Below are 17,807 nucleotides of genomic sequence, written 5' to 3' on the forward strand. Positions count from 1 at the left end.
CTTCTACATTCTCTAATTGTGTAGGCTTCTTGTAAATTAAGTAATGCCGTTTATAAACAATAATTTAACTCTTGACAGTGTACAAATGATGTATTGATCCATTTGGTTTCATTTAGTACACTCAAGAGTTAAAGATCTAGACTAGTGTAAGGGTCCATTTGGTTACCAACTCTCCATCATTCAGCTGGGAACCCCCTCAAGGACCACTGCTGGTCCCCGGACCACTTGTTGAGAAGCACTGGGAGTGATTAAATCCAGAGAGTTACGACAACTCCGTTCACTTCATGGGGCCAGTCCAATGGCGGCTCGCCTACATAGACTTCTATTGAGAATGGGGACAACAAATAGGGACAAGTCCTGGACCGGAAGTAGGCAGAAATGCATTGGACCCGGGCAACAGCCCAGCTTTAATGATCTTAAATCCCTTTATTTTAGATTGTTTTGTAGTCATCGTACAACATAAACATTACAGAGCCTTTAGCTGTCACTGTACAGCACTTTAACAAAGTTGGCATGTTGCACACATGCCTGAAATTGCTCATATTTGCGCCGCTCTCGTTGAAAACAATGTATTTCAAACTCCAGAATGAGAGTTCATTCTGCCCCCTCAATATCCTAACGTAGGTGGCTCTGATTATATCAGCGTCATGACGACACAGGCTCAGCACACACACAGGCAGCAGTGAAGCAGCTTCATTCAACCAACCTTCAGTTCACTTCACCCCACCACCTCAAAGCCATATGGTGGCACATCATCCTGCACCAAAAACAGAGGAGCTGCTGCAAGCAACAATGGCTGTCCGTTATGTTTACACCCACTGACCGTGTCATCATCATCACCAGTGCGTTTTTGAGTAGAGACTCGACACTATAGCACCACCGCATTTGTGTTTTTTTCGGAGCCTTAATTCCCCCCTGACTTGACTGTACAAGGAGATAGATAAGAGAGACAGGGGAATGGTCATCCGCGACCCCCCTACAGCTCCTTCTTCTCCTCCGTCTCTCCATCTGTCGTAGTAGGAGCGCTGCCTTCGCAAGTTCGCTATCCCGACTCGATCGGATCGCAGCATGCTGTCCTCCCCGGGAAGAGGCGTCGGGAAGCGGCCGCGGACCGCGCTGCTCACCGGTGGTGGCCTGCAGGTTGCGGTCCTGGCGAGCCTCGTCGTGGCGAGCACCTGCTTGACAGGTAAAGTAAGGACAACAACAATGAAGGACACTTTATGTTTCTGATTTGTGCTGCCTGTTGTTGTTGTTGTTGTTGATGATAATGAGGCCGAAAATGTGCTCTTTAGTTTTCGTTTATTTCATTCTGACACATGCACGCTGATGAATGATCATTCCATTTCATTCTACACGCGTTTAATACACATGCAAAAATAATGAACTAACAAAAATACTGTACTTGTAAAGTTACTTCGCATTTTTGGTATTTGATTTTGAAATGTAAGCTATAGTCTTATTAGCCCCATATGTGCCCTAATGAGCGTAGGGAGAGGGCACATATGTGGCTATAGTCTTATCTACTGTGTATATACAATAGCCATGTTTTAAGCTTATCCAATGCACCTGCCTCCCTGAGTCCCTGTTAGCCCCTTTCGGGACCCTACATAAAGCTTTTCTGGACTGGGTCGAACAAAATGTCAGAAACTTCAGTACCATTGGGTTCTGCTTGGAGGGCTAAGTCCCTGTATGAGTGACGGGATGGCTTTAGGCGTCACTGTGAAGCCCCCTCCTCCCAATTGTTATCAAGAAAGATAATCGAATCAATGAACACAATTCATTCAGTTGCATCTTTGCACCAACGTTAACTTTACAAATACAATTGATCAAACATGCATTTTGTTTTCATTGATGAGTTGGGCTTAAAGTGCTTTAGTCTCCCACCAAAATTAATACCACACACAAGCTACAATGAAACTACTAACTAAAGTACTGACTATACATGACATTATAATAACTGCACAGACCGTTCAATGTTCATATCCGTGCCACTGACTGTTGCACATTAGGTGACACATTTGCCAGCGTGGCTGTGATGGTGTTGGTGTGGCATGATCTAACTGATCTGATAAGTTGTGACGTATATCGGTGGTTTTCAACCTGCAGTGGTCCGGGGACCACCACTGGACCTTGAGGGGGTTACTTCTTGGTGGTCCCCAGCTAAATGACGGTGTTGTGGGGTGAAATCACACGTGCCTAAAGAGTTGGTAAACCAAAGGGAACTAAAGCTTGAGAGCGTAAAATGAAAAACAACTAGAAAAAGTGCCCTTCTGGGCACAGGTCTCCACCAGGATTTCTTCCTCAGCCTAGTGGGAATATGCGTGCACAGTTTCATCGCAATCGGACGCTGCGTTGAGGAGTTGTGGCGATTTGTACAGCACTCCTGTGAACTTTGGAAGCCAATCTTAACCAATCGGGATGGAGTGTGAGAAATGTGAAAGACCGGTTTCGTTGAATGGTTCTAGAGAGACTGTGTACCAATTTGCGTGATGTTTGGACAAAATCTGTAGGTGTACTGTGCAAAAACTTGTTTTGCACAAAGCGGCCTCCTGGTGGCGCTATAACAGGCCGTTCTGGAAAGTTTGGGGCAGAGGTTCATCGTTGGCATCCAGGGAGTGTGTGTGCAAAATTTGGCATCGACCGGGTTGTTTTGCACAAAGCGGCCTCCTGGTGGCGCTATAACAGGCCGTTCTGGAAAGTTTGGGGCAGAGGTTCATCGTTGGCATCCAGGGAATGTGTGTGCAAAATTTGGCATCGACCGGGTTAACGGTGGCCGAGATTAGCTGTTCACGGACACACGGACACACGGACACACACACGGACGGACGGACACGCGGACGGACGGAGTGCAAAACATACTCTCCCCACATGCCTTCGGCCTGGTGGAGACAATAAGTTAACTTAACTTAGGCTCTCAATAATTACTTAATTGTTAAACATCTGCATTACTTAATTTACAACAAGTCTACACAATTAGAGAATGTAGAAGAATTGTTATTTTGATCAAGGTTTGCCTGTTCTCTCTCGTAATGGTACCAGCATCAATGCAGAATGCAAATTGTGTGGACAAAATCTTATCCAACAAAACATTTTTTCGGTTTTTGGGTCTGAGAGGCTAAATGGTGGTCCGTGGCTCAAATGCAGAATAAACTAGAAAAAGTGCCCTTCCGGGCACAGGTCTCCACCAGGTTATCCACAGATCCGTGCAGTTAGAGGTAAAAACACTTTTCGGCCAGTTATAGCGCCACCTTGAGGCTGAGTTGAAATTGTTCATGTGGCATTTCGTCCTCGGCCTAGTGGGAATGTGGGTGCACAATTTCAAGGAAATCACGCGATGTGTTCATGATTTGCAGCATTTTGTTTGAAACTGAGCACTCCTGTGAACTTTGGAAGCCAATCTTAACCAATCAGGATGGAGTCTGATAAATCTGAAAGACCCGTTTCGTTGAATGGCTCTAGAGAGACTGTGTACCAATTTGCGTGATGTTTGGACAAAATCTGTAGGTGTACTGTGCAAAAACTTGTTTTGCACAAAGCGGCCTCCTGGTGGCGCTATAACAGGCCGTTCTGGAAAGTTTGGGGCAGAGGTTCATGGTTGGCATCCAGGGAGTGTGTGTGCAAAATATGGCATCGACCGGGTTAACGGTGGCCGAGATTAGCTGTTCACGGACACACGGACGGACACGCGGACGGACGGAGTGCAAAACATACTCTCCCCACATGCCTTCGGCCTGGTGGAGACAATAATAATGGACCTTGATATCAAAAGGGTTGAAAACCACTGACGTATATGGCACTCAATCAAGCCTTGTCTGGACAACGGTCACACCATAGCAAGCGCTTCAAGCTTGGAAACTATAGGGCTGCGAGGACAAGATAATATGCTGCAGGAGATGGACTGGACGGTAAACACTTAAGGTGTCTAGTGAGTGGGATAATCAGTTTGTCGCTTTATTATCAACGCAGAGGTATGGAATGGAAACTGGTTACCATCAGCAACACGTACATACATAACATACATAAATAGGCACATTCCCTCTCTGTCAAGTCTGAAGAGGCCGCTATCTGTCGCTGTCCAATTGCACGCTGTTACTTACACGTCACACCAAGCTATTCTGGGTAGCAGACAAACCGCAATAACAATTCCTGTTCGGAGAGCAGCATCAAGAAGACAATTAAAACTGTATGGAGAAAGCTCACTGATTTGCAATTAAGTAGAAATTATTAAACCTCTCCACCAGTAAATTCAAAGCACAGGGTGTGCCTTCGTGTCATTAGACTGTAGTGTAAACCTCTGAACTATAGGGGTGTGGGCGAAATATAATATCACAGTATATTTTCAAGCAGCATCACGATATTATCACAATATTCTTTCATGTGGTGTTTTTAGGGTGGTTGTTCAAGTTACTTAACAGTACAACCTCCTACAGGGTAACAGAAACTAAAATAAAAAGGATTAACAGAACATAGAACTTAGATCAAAATACTTAAATTTTGGCTGACGAAACGTCGTTGTGAAAATGTATAAATGAAGGTATCGAACAAACTGCAAAGTGCAAATCATAGAATTAACTGTATCACAATATATATATATATATACTGTGTGTGTGTGTGTGTGTGTGTGTGTGTGTGTGTGTGTGTGTGTGTGTGTGTGTGTGTGTATATATATATATATATATATATATATATATATATATATATATATGATTTCTCTGAAAAGGCATATCGTGGAGACATTGTATCACAATATGATAATTTATCACTATATCGCCCACCCCTACTCTGAACGAACGAGTGAAATTACATACACTGAATTAACACACTGTATGGGCCAACGTGAAAGACAAATCTGCTTGCTGTTCTACAGTATTCCTCACATATCGCCAGGCTATATTGTATAGTTTTCATTACATATTCCCATTTCCCCATCCATTCCAGTCTCATCTCCAGGCTCTGTGTGTCGACCTATAAAGCAGCATTTTGTTTGTTGTTTGACTGTGTGCATCTCCATGATCTCCACGCCTTGTTATGTCTTTGTTTTAGCGTTGAGAATGCATGTTCTTATCTCATCTCTGTCGCCCTTCTCTGCTGTCATTCAGAAACATTAATTAGACTACATCTCTTCCATGAAAGAAGATAAAGAGTGTGTGCGTGCGTGCGTGCGTGCGCGCGCTTGTTATGAAACGCATGAGGCCAGTTGCAGCAGCATAGTGAGACAGTTCCCATGTTAAAGGACATCTGGGATTTACTGACGTGGATGTTTAGTGGGAACATTTCAGCAATCAGAGCCACATGACATGTGACCAGAGTCTGACAGTAAAGGCATATTCATGATGTGTTTTGGTGAGCGGTATGTCGCTTATGTAGCGTGACGTCATGTTGTAGTTTTCGGTGGTCACCTTTATCAAATAAAACTGGATTATGAATAGGCCGGTGTGTCTTGAAACGGCATACTGTATGGGTAGGGTACTTGAGTCGCCCAAAATTGGAGAAAAAAGACATAAGTGGAATGAAATGTTTATATTACGACAGGTAGTTCTTCTGAATAAGCAATTGGTTGAAATAGGCTATCCAGCCGTGCTGAAATGAGCATGACAGCACACTTAGCTGTCTTTAGAAGATTTGAGAACGGATTAATCACATTAGAAATATCATCAGTTGTGCTGCTTAGTGATTAGTTTTGTCAGAGCGGCAGCATTATTGGCTTAGGAATGGAACATAAATTGCAGGTATTACGCTCCTGTATTTTAACATCAGTTACCACTTGGAGAGCCAAGTTAGTACTTGGAGAGCCAAATATTTTCTGAGGTGGTACTTCAGTATAAAAAGGTTGGGAACCAATGGGGTAGAGATAGAATCACTTGATAAACAGATGAGGGTTCAGTAGGGAGGCAGAACAAGTGAAATGTCTGTCATTGGATAGCCAGTAGGGAGAGTTGAGTCTGGGTGCGGACGTGCGGTGATGACCTCATCAGTAGAAGAACCAGATCGCTTAACTTCTTTTCTCAATGAACTATGTGGAAGGATAGGACCTAAATGACAATGAATTGACCATATAGTTATGAAGAGTCTACCTGTTCAGTTCAACAAGACTAGGTCAAGGGAGAGCTTAAATGCTTAGAGCTGAATTTCATTTCATTTCAAAAGGATATGAAGGGATATGAATTTGCCTGAATAAAAGCTTTATCTGCAGGTCAACTTGGCTACTGCCCAGGTGCTTTATCTCTCGTTTGAAATTAAAATCTAGCTCAGTATGCTGTAGCTTACTGCAGTTATAGTAGTGTAGTGTTTGCATGCAGGTGTCAAGCTAGTAAAATAACAAGCAAATACTATTTGTAAAAATGAGGGCAACACACACACACACACACACACACACACACACACACACACACACACACACACACACACACACACACACACACACACACACACACACACACACACACACACACACACACACACACACACACACACACACACACACAGAGAGAGCAGACCAGAGATAAAGCAGCAGGCGGGCGGTCATGAAGTACGCTTACTAGTCTATAGCACCAGTTTCAGTGGGTCGGGACTCGGGACCCATTTGTGGGTCACGGACACATTGTCATGGTTTGTTCCATACAATACATTGTCAAAAAACATCCCCCCCCCTTTTCAGGAATTAATAACAAAATCCAATGTTTTTTTATTTATTCTTTTTTTTCAAATAATGTCATGAAGAAATGAAAGAAAAATCTAAGAAATTCCATAAATTAGAAGTAGTGAAAATAGCCGATCCAAAAGCTGTGAGATTTTAGATCGGCTATTTTCACTAGTTTGGGTTTCACTATTTTCACTAGTTTGGGTTTCAATATTTTCACTAGTTTGGGTTTCACTATTTTCACTAGTTTGGGTTTCACTATTTTCACTAGTTTGGGTCCCGGGGCGAATATCTCATTTCTGTTTTGGCTCACGAGCTGAAAAGTTTGGGAAGTTTGTAGTTGCTCAAGTCTATACTATATAGAACAGAGATGGAGCAACTGGCTGTCATGTGTCATGTCTGCACCCTGTGAAGTATGGTTACTCTATAGAAGCTGTCATGTGTCATGTCTGCACCCTGTGAAGTATGGTTACTCTATAGAATCTGTCATGTGTCATGTCTACACCCTGTGAAGTATGGTTACTCTATAGAAGCCGTCATGTGTCATGTCTACACACTGTGAAGTATGGTTACTCTATAGAAGCTGTCATGTGTCATGTCTACACCCTGTGAAGTATGGTTACTCTATAGAAGCTGTCATGTGTCATGTCTACACCCTGTGAAGTATGGTTACTCTATAGAAGCTGTCATGTGTCATGTCTACACCCTGTGAAGTATGGTTACTCTATAGAAGCCGTCATGTGTCATGTCTACACGCTGTGAAGTATGGTTACTCTATAGAAGCTGTCATGTGTCATGTCTACACCCTGTGAAGTATGGTTACTCTATAGAAGCTGTCATGTGTTATGTCTGCACCCTGTGAAGTATGGTTACTCTATAGAATCTGTCATGTGTCATGTCTGCACCCTGTGAAGTATGGTTACTCTATAGAATCTGTCATGTGTCATGTCTACACCCTGTGAAGTATGGTTACTCTATAGAAGCCGTCATGTGTCATGTCTGCACCCTGTGAAGTATGGTTACTCTATAGAAGCTGTCATGTGTCATGTCTACACCCTGTGAAGTATGGTTACTCTATAGAATCTGTCATGTGTCATGTCTACACCCTGTGAAGTATGGTTACTCTATAGAAGCTGTCATGTGTCATGTCTGCACCCTGTGAAGTATGGTTACTCTATAGAAGCCGTCATGTGTCATGTCTACACCCTGTGAAGTATGGTTACTCTATAGAAGCTGTCATGTGTCATGTCTGCACCCTGTGAAGTATGGTTACTCTATAGAAGCTGTCATGTGTCATGTCTGCACCCTGTGAAGTATGGTTACTCTATAGAAGCCGTCATGTGTCATGTCTACACGCTGTGAAGTATGGTTACTCTATAGAAGCTGTCATGTGTCATGTCTGCACCCTGTGAAGTATGGTTACTCTATAGAAGCCGTCATGTGTCATGTCTACACCCTGTGAAGTATGGTTTAATACTCTATAGAAGCTGTCATGTGTCATGTCTACACCCTGTGAAGTATGGTTACTCTATAGAAGCTGTCATGTGTCATGTCTACACCCTGTGAAGTATGGTTACTCTATAGAAGCGTTGCCCTGCAGCTGCTCCACTCCACACAACACCCACTGGCCCCTAATCAGGTTATCTGTGATTGGATGGCTTTAGTGCAGGTCCGGTCTCAGGCTCAGCTCGCCCACTCACCCACCCAAGGAGAAATGCCAAACAAGAAGCCTAGTATAATGTCAAGCCTCTTCAATCCTGGCTTGAGGGCGAAATTTCAGGATTTATTTAAAAGCCAGATCGTATTGATCACTGCTTAAGGCCTCTGTCTGCCGGTATCTTTTAATTTAGATGGAGACGGATAGATTGACCTGGCTTAATGATCCCCGTGGGGACATTCAGGTGTTGTGGCAGCAACAGCAGTATGTGTGAAACGGAAAAGAGGATAGGTATATGTACAGTAGTAGTAGAGAGATAATAAGTCTGTATGGGTACTGGGTAGAATTTGCTAATACGAGACATTGAGATTCTGTGTGTGGGTAATGGGTATAGACGGATTCACAGAGGGGTGCCCTGGGCGTGGCCATTACTGAGGGGTAATCCATGGAGCAGGTGCTCCGTAGGCCAGGTGTAGCTAATCAGTGCTGCTGCGCTTAATGGTACACCTCAGTAATGGCCGCACCCAGGCAAGCCTCTGTGAATTTGTCTATAGGACCACTACTGGTTGTCTAGCATAAGACAAGCAAGCGGTACTACTGCCTGAAGGTCAAAATGTAATGTGTCCACTGAGCAAGTAAGCAGGACTGTTTGCTCAGCGATAGAAATGTTAGTATGTACTTGCACGGGGGGTGGGGGGCTGGGACATGAAAGTTACAACGCCTTTCAGGCACAGCAACAACGTTGCAACGAGAGATGTTGGGCTCTATTTTGTCAAAAATCACAACCACGTAAAGTGAGGGGCGCTCTTATCGTACATCATCATGGATCATCTCATACTGGCCAATCAGAATGCCTGTTGCCACAAGTTTACGTCATATTTGGTGGACATTTGACCTAATTTCTCCTTTCATTGTCCATGGCAAATATGAGACGTGTGGGGACAAGATGACGTACATTTTCCATTCGTTGTCAATGGCATTTAATGTTTGTGTTGCGGACGCTGTATAAACGCTGTATAAAGGAGGCCCTAGCGCCCCTCAAAAATCACACCCGTGTGAAGTGAGGGGCGCTCTTATCATTATACATCATCGTTCCCACACGGTCTAAATGGGTTAAATATGTCATATTTGGCGGACATTTGACGTAATTTCTCCTTTCATTGTCAATGGCAAATATGAGACGTGTGGAGACAAAAGCTGTAAAATCACACCCGTCTCTAGTGAGGGGCGCTCGTCGTCGTACATCATCCAATAAATAAAAAAAATACTTCTTCATGAATTAATTTGTCAACTTATGTTATTATCTTTTAACCATGCTACAATGTTTAAAAAAAAACCCTCGTCTTTTCACCAGCCAATTTGCTTGTCTACATATATGACGTACATTTTTCTTTCATTGTCAATGGCATTTAATGTTTGTGTTGCCACAAAGTTACGTCATATTTCAGGCATACCTATGACATAATTCTCCTTTCATTGTCAATGGCAAATGTGAGACGTGACGGGATGAAAAGCTGTATATAGGAGGGGCTGGCGCCCCTCAAAAAGGCAAAGAAGTTTAGGGATAGGGGGGTAAGGCACGGATGAAAATAGGGCCCCTAATCTCTGTGCCAGATGTGCAGTTTGCCAAAGTAGGCAAGTAGGTACTTGCTTATAAGAGTTCATGTTTGACACTTTATTTTCACAGGCACATGCAGACCTTTCAAGTCCATTGTCCAATTGTCTCTTTGAAATCCTTTTAGAAATGCATCAAATGGGAGGAAAAAAAACAATGAAACTTGAGGATATACAGGATATGCAGAGTAATGTAGGACTCCCTTTGCTGATACCCAAGGAAATAATAATAATATCATACATTATAATTTTGTCCCCACTCTTTGGGATGTAAGGGGTTTTATAAGGGTATATTTGCACATGAAATTTATCCTCTGCATTTACCCATGCAACAACTACTAGGAGCACTGAGCAGCCTTTATACTGTTATACTATATAAGTAATGTGTCTTAATCAGGGACACTTCAACGGGTACAGGCTTTAGTTTCGACATACTATTGGTCCGACAACGACAACCTACCTCAAACCCTACCCTGACCATAACTGCAAGCACGGAGCAGCGTATGTTCGTCAACCGTAACGCAAGTTCTGCAACCTTAAGCAGTCGGCAACCTTAACGCAAGTTCGCCAACCTTAATCCGGTCGTTTCCCGCATGTTGGTCATATGGTATGTCGGATAAGCGTGTGCACCCCACTTCAACACTTTGCTGCCGGGGTCTGGAATCGAACCTGGGACCTTCAGCTTCTAGGAATGAAGAGTCGACCACCAAAAGAGATTAGAGATGCAATTCTTTTTCTTCTTTTTATATTGAGTTTTTTCCAGTAAAACCAGGGAAGTTAATTGGAAGTAAGATGAATGGAAAGTGTCTGAGGAGGATTGAATTATTGATGTGAATCGTTGAAAAGGTTAATTAGCTGTTAAGGTGTTTTAGAAGAAGGCATGTCGCTGAGAGCAATTGTTCAAACATTTTTAATTAAATTAATTCATAATTTGTTTATTTCCGGCTCGGTAGCAGATCTGTTGTTGTTTTCTGCTGTGAGCGCTCCACTCCAGACAAATCGACTTTCATGCACCAATGGGTCCTGATATTATGGGATATAAGGCTTCTGAGAATATATGGTGTTTTCTAAAATGTATCCATTTGATATGTAGGTTTGGTGCTTGTTTGTGGTTTAACCACATTCATTCTCAAAAATAATTCTAAATGTAAAAACAATTTGAATTTATTTTGAGTGGTGCAGCCACTCCATTGCGTAGCTACTGTAAGTGTGTCTGTCCCTCCCTATGTGTATATACATACACACACACACACACACACACACACACACACACACACACACACACACACACACACACACACACACACACACACACACACACACACACACAGGCCAGGGTGGAGGGCTAGCCGCTAGTACAGTACAGTACAGTACTACAGCACTACTCAGTTCAGACGGGTCTGATCTTTTTTTTGTATAGTATTTAAATCTGAAATATAGTCTAAAAAGAAGTGACACGTTGTGAACTTCTACATTTGTCTTTTGGCGAATTATATACGTGGTTAATGAAGTACTGAAGAGAAGGACGACAGACAGCTTTCTTCCTACTTGAGGATGAAGTTGACAGGTCTATCTTCTTGTGCATGTGCTCACATTTCGACGTCCCTCCCCATCGCTCAGAACGCGTCACGGCCATTAGTCGCGGTTGTGTTCTCCCTGCCTGTGAGGTCACTCAGCCCGTAAGCCTGCGGCAGACGCGCAGGCTGTTAACTTAAGCCCCGACCACAAGCGGTTCCCAGAGAGCATGACACTGCTGACTGACTGAATCTGTCCATATGTCCTGCCTGTTGGGAAGGACCCTGAGAACATGCCCTTCATAGGAGCGAAATGAAGGTTAAATGTTGACCAAACACAAGGCATTGTGCATTTAGTTTTTTATTTAGTGTGATTAGAATTTAGCATTAGGATGTGTACAGTCCCAAGTTGTTCCTATACAGTTTGTTTTTGAGCGGTGCCTAAGTGCTCCAATGACTGGCCGCCCGTGTGTGTGTGTGTGTGTGTGTGTGTGTGTGTGTGTGTGTGTCTGTCTGTCTGTCTGTCTGTCTGTCTGTCTGTAATGCACAAACCAGATTAAGCATGTGAAAGCCATACCACAGTGTTTTGGACTTCGAATGTGGGTAAAATGGAAGGTTATTTATTATTAGTGTCACTTTATTATACCACACCACAGCACACAGTATTATACTGTGTATAATGTGTGCTGTGGTATAATTTCCAACACAATGTTTGGTGGTTCATGCGTTTCTTTTGTCTCTGGAAGGCGTGGAATAAAGTCCTCCGTCGCCAGAACTGATTTCAGTCATGTGGATTCCACAGAAGTCAGCATGACGCACATCGAAAACGGACGATCTACAAGCTCACAGTTCTTCTGTGAGAGCGTGTACATTAGAGCATTTGAAGTGGTCAAACTAGCAACATGTTCAGAAGCATCATCCATAAAATCTTAGTCTTGGATATTTCATAAAAGCAACGGTTAAAGCCTCAATGTGTGATGTTCTTCTCCTGGTACAGCAGGAACAATATTACTAATACAACTTAATTAATTAATTAAAAATACTTTTACATATTGTGTTTTATTGTTTAGGAAACAGAGCTAGTGTGAATCTTAGTTTTTCCACACCGTTTCATAAATCGCACATTACGACTTGGCCATACAAACATTTTCAGTCGCAATTTTTTTATTTAGCTTTCATCCATGGGAAGGCTGGACAGTGAGCATGAAACAGCGGCAGGCCAGTGAGGCCAGCTGTGCTAAACTCCTAGAATTTCATATAACCATTTTAGTTTAAAAATATCTCGTATGGATTGTTGCTTGCTTGTCTCTCTCAGGTAAAATGTCCCTTCTTCCTGTCCTATTATCTTATACAATCATTGCTCTTCAATGTGTCCATCCTTTCTAAACCATGACTCACAGTGCTACCATTTACCCACTCCAAGTGTTCTCTTGAGCCTTTGAAAAATCAATGTTGGTTCAAATGTAAAGCTTTTATGTCAGTGAACAGCTTTTGAGAGTTCCACTTCCAAAGCAACACATATTTATTTTCTCTTTTCATTGATTAAAAAAAAAAAAAATCTTATTGTATCATGGACATGGTTGAAGAGTGTCATTTAACTGACTTGGTATAATAATAATAATAATAGTCCAGTGGCGAAAGGACCTGGCTATGGACCCCGGTGAAAATATTTTGTTTAGGCCCCCTAAACAAAAGTGTGTGTGTGTGTGTGTGTGTGTGTGTGTGTTCAAGTTCCTTGAACTGTACCTAAGCGATCTGTTAACATTTTCAATCAATTTGTATGTATGTTTCACTTTCAATCAATCTGTATCTGTAATGTATGTAGGAGTGCAGGGCTACAGCCTGCAGGCTATCAGAAATGACACATTTTCAGCAGATAGCAGATCTACAAGCAAGTAGCGCGGCACTCTGTGCCGCACTATGAGCTTGTAGATCTGCTATTTTTCAATAGCTAAAGAATAACATAATGCCAAACACCAAAAGGGGTTCCTGTCCAGACTATTGTACAATAACAGGATTTCATCTGTAAAAGTTATGTCCAATGAAAATGGTTTGCAGTGGAAATGTTTTCGCCTTTTTTATGTTAGGAATTATAATTATTTATAAATGATTGTTTCTCATTTTCTCAACTGTTTGCCCAACACAGTGCACCAAAGCAACCCTATTGTCTGTAACAACAATGCCAACAATTGAGGACTGAGGAGTATCCAGTGGTACTTCCAATATGTCACCTCTGCCAAGATAATAGATGGAAATGGAACTTTTCTAATCATATAATTGCATACACCTGATGCAAACTATGTGAACCAGTTGGCTAGAAACAATTGGCAATGCCAATTGTGACGAAACATTGTGACGAAAATGGCTGCGTAAAAGGCTGTTTTAGCACATGCTTTCAAATTAGAATACTAAATGAATTATTTGATGTTTTTTAATAGATTATGCCACAGCAGCACGTACACTATTGAAGCCCTGTAACGAAGACTGACTAGGATGTCTAGTATGACAATCCCTATATTTGGGCCCGAGCCGACCTAGTGCTGATATCGGATAGATGTGGTAGAACTATATATGGATAGATCTAACTGGCTTATAGTCATCGTGACAAGCCTGGTCGGAGAATATATAAAGGGTCGGCTTCAGGGAGAAGGCAGAAGTCGAAGCATCCTGGTTTAAGTTAAAAATCAGCAATAGAGCTTTGAGCTATTATATAAGCCCTATGATGTTGATCTTAGCTATATGTGCCGTCATTAGCATCCGGTGTCACCCAGTGTCATTATCATTAGAACGTAATGGAGGCTGACTCGGACAGAATATTAGTCGTGAATAATGATTTCCGTTGATGCATGTTATCCGGCTGTTCCTTAAATATGCACTCTATTTGCAAGTCTGACATCTCTCCAGCCCCTCTATTTTAAGATACAGACTCGCTATCCTGGAACTGGAGGAAATGCATGCCATGCCATGCACGCATAGATTTGAATTAGTCTTGGGGTAAAAGTGTGCTACTAGTATTCTAGAATTATTCTTCCATGTACAGAATGTTATTTACTACATGAACAACATCAGGTGGAACTGACAGACTACACACAGTAAAATTATTTGATTGAAAGTGCATTTTTGTATATACTAAAACACGTTTTAGATGTGTTTTATCTTCAGAATAATTCAACTTTATTCACAGCATTGCCTATATACATACCACGTTAAGCGCCATGACATCTCTGGCCAAATACAGTGGAAGGGTAGCTAACGACTAAAGTCCTATTCATACTCCAGTTTTAGGTGATAAGGTGACCACCAAAGTAGTAACCAGTTTTAGTTTGTGTGTGTGGTGAGTTGCTCAGTGACTTCATGTTGTAGTTGTTGGTGGTCATCTTATCACCTAAAACTGGAATATGAATAACTACTAACTACTTAAGAGTAGTTACTATAACGCTAAAGTCAATGGCAACACAGCTTGCTCTGCTAGTACTCAGTGCAGGAGTTCATGTGGTCCGTATAGACCAGTGGTTCCCAGACGTTTTCATGTCAAGGACCTACAAATTGACACTAATTAGCCCACGGACCCCCATTTAAGAAGGCTTTTACGGCTCTAGCAGTGATTCTTAATGGCATTTCTACTTCTGGGACCCCCATTTATATTGTAAAATTAATGTTAATTTACCTCTCAGGCCCTCATTTATCAATCACCGCAAATTTCGGCATTTATCATTCCAGCGTTAACTCGGCCAAAATTCACGTCAGGTCGGGAGCTGTCGTTGACTTTGTCTGCTCCTGTTTTTCTGTCGTAGACAAGCGGAGGAGCATTGTCTGAACTGCTGACAGGCATCTAAAATGATTTATTCACTCCTAATACAGTAGATATAAAACAATCAATAATGTATGTGGAAAAAAAATGTAAAGGCATACAGTACATCGACGATGTGTAATATGAAATTGGTAGGATATTTCCAACTGTACAAGCAATTAAAACCGCGCAATTAAATATAACATGTTAAATTAAAATTTGATGCTTAATCAAACTTTAGCTTTACTGGCTCTGTTAAAACATGCGACGCGTGCGCATGTGTATGCGAGTCTGCGAGATGATTTTGATCGCGGGACAGCAGCGGGAGATGAGACGCCTAGAAATAATCCCTGTGATAAAATAACATTTAGATTTTTGCATAAATGGACACGCACGCCTATTTTTATTTCCAAGTGACACAGACATATATAGCCTGTCTATTTGCAATGATAGTATAGTCTAAGTTAGGTGTCACTGTGGGACACCAGCCTTCATCATGCCATTCAAAATTCATTCAATGATCACATCACGCCATAAACGTTGATTATGAGTTTCTGGCTGCCTTGTTCACTGTTGCTATCTGTCATTAACGTGGTGTCACTCACAGCAGTCCGACTCACGGGAGGTCGCTTTAACATTACAGTGCACTGCGCACTTTTTTTTTTTTTTTAAGATATTTTTTTGCGGCTTACGCCTTTTATTGTTTTTTGAAGGGACAGACAGTAGGCTGACAGGAAACGGGAGAGAGATGGGGGGATGACATGCAGTAAAGGCCGTGTCGGGTCCGGGAGTCGAACCCGCGGCACACTGCGACTGGTTTACCAGTCCGGTGCCCAGACCGTTACGCTACGGCCTGGGCCCAGGAATGGGTTAAAATGTAAGGATCGGATATTTATTTAACCTACAAAGTACAAACCTATTCCTTCCATTCATGACGATGTAACTGTGATACAGTATGTGATTAATGTAGCCTATACTTGACAAAGGTTGTAGGACTCACGGAATAATCCTACTGGCGTTTCTTTCCCGTGTGCCAAAATGCACACTTGCATAGACCAGACAGATATTGCCCAGACAGTCAGACACTAATAAGCCTGTACATGTGTCTGTAATTATTAATTGTGTATTAATTGTGACATATGGAACACTGTTAGGGACACGGGAGGAGAGACACAACATGCAGTAGCCTTGAGATGAAGTGAAAGAGGAAAGCGAGACGGGAGTTTTTGATTAGACGAGACAAAGTTGTTGCTAGGAAACTGTGGAATTAGAGGGGAGAGAGAAGCTCACCGTGATAACGTATAGCTTACCGTATATTGATATTCAAATCCTACTGAATATTAACCCATTTTGACCTGAGATCAGATTCTGTAAATGTCCTCTACATCCTGACAGTTTTCGGAAAAAGCTATGTTTCTATGTCAGTCGTTCTTTGATTTTTCAAAAATAGCAGACCTACAAGCTCGTAGTGAAGCTTGTAGATCTGCTATTTTTCAATAGCTAAAGCATAACATAATGCTACACCAAAAGGGGTTCCCGCCCAAAAAGGGTTTTAATCTGTGTTGACAGTGACATGTTTTAGAAGAAATGTTTTGGGTGTTTTCACCTGAGTTCCAAATGCTACACTCTGTGTATTTATTTATTTTCAATTATTTTGCTTACTTCAGTAGGGGTACAACAATTACCGTCTGCAATCAATATCAAACTAATCAATTATTAAAAATCAAAAATCAATTAATAATCTATCCCTATTTTGTCCTTAATTATTTTAAAAGTCAAACTTAGTGAAATGCGATGTTATTGCATGACACTGTCATTACTTAAATGGTTAGTCGAAGTGTTGATATATGATTAATAAATTAGTTGAAAAATGTACGTAATCAATAGAAATAAAATAATTGATAGCCGCAGGCCTAAACCTCATGCCAATGCCATTAAAGTGCAAAAAAAAAAAACATTGAATAAATATGAACTTATGTACTTATATTTACGTTAGCCATTAGTTTGCTCCTTACAGTTGTGGAGCTAAGCTTATATATCAAGACTGTCAGCAGCGTTCTTTACACTGTGCCATTTCGGCCAGTATTGCTGCTATGTTTCTGTCTCTGTTTTCTCAAGTACAGTGTGGTTTGTGCATGTTCTGAAACCTGTTGTCTACATTCATGTTGAAGCTGCATTTGCAATGTTCTAGTTGGCTTAAGTTATTTGGCAAGGTGTCTCACACAGTGTAGCTGCTTCACTCCCGATTCCGAACCACAGGATGGATGCCCTCGATTCCATTGTGTTTTTAGCGGAACAGTTGATGGCATTGTACGAGTACTTTGCCTCCTCCACGTTAGTGGTAGTAAAACTTTGCATAGATTTGCCACGGTATAAGTCCTAAATGGACTTGGCAGCCGTCAGGAATGCAATGCAGTATTCAATTCTGATCGCATTTTCAGCTGTCTTTTGGGGACACTACAATAATAATGGTACAGCCAGGAACTAAGTTTGATTAATCTAACACCAGGATTTCAACATCTATAACCTTGGAAGTTATTGCAAAGTATAATAATAGGTTACATTTCAAATATGCAAATTTATTTTATGTAG

At 41.8% G+C, this 17,807-nt stretch overlaps 1 protein-coding gene across 1 annotated transcript in view; it reads left to right on the forward strand.

Annotated features, from left to right (window-relative positions):
- The first annotated feature begins 772 nt into the window (after positions 1-772).
- Positions 773-17,807, forward strand: part of npdc1b (neural proliferation, differentiation and control, 1b) — a 50,276-nt gene continuing 33,241 nt past the window's right edge. Inside the window, exon 1 of the mRNA XM_083783475.1 lies at positions 773-1,186. Within this exon, the coding sequence (XP_083639601.1) occupies positions 1,069-1,186 (118 nt within the window). The 5' untranslated portion in view covers positions 773-1,068. The remainder of the gene's footprint in view (positions 1,187-17,807) is intronic.

This window comes from Protomyctophum parallelum (genome assembly GCF_964188405.1).
Source record: "Protomyctophum parallelum genome assembly, chromosome: 15".
NCBI lineage: Eukaryota > Metazoa > Chordata > Actinopteri > Myctophiformes > Myctophidae > Protomyctophum > Protomyctophum parallelum.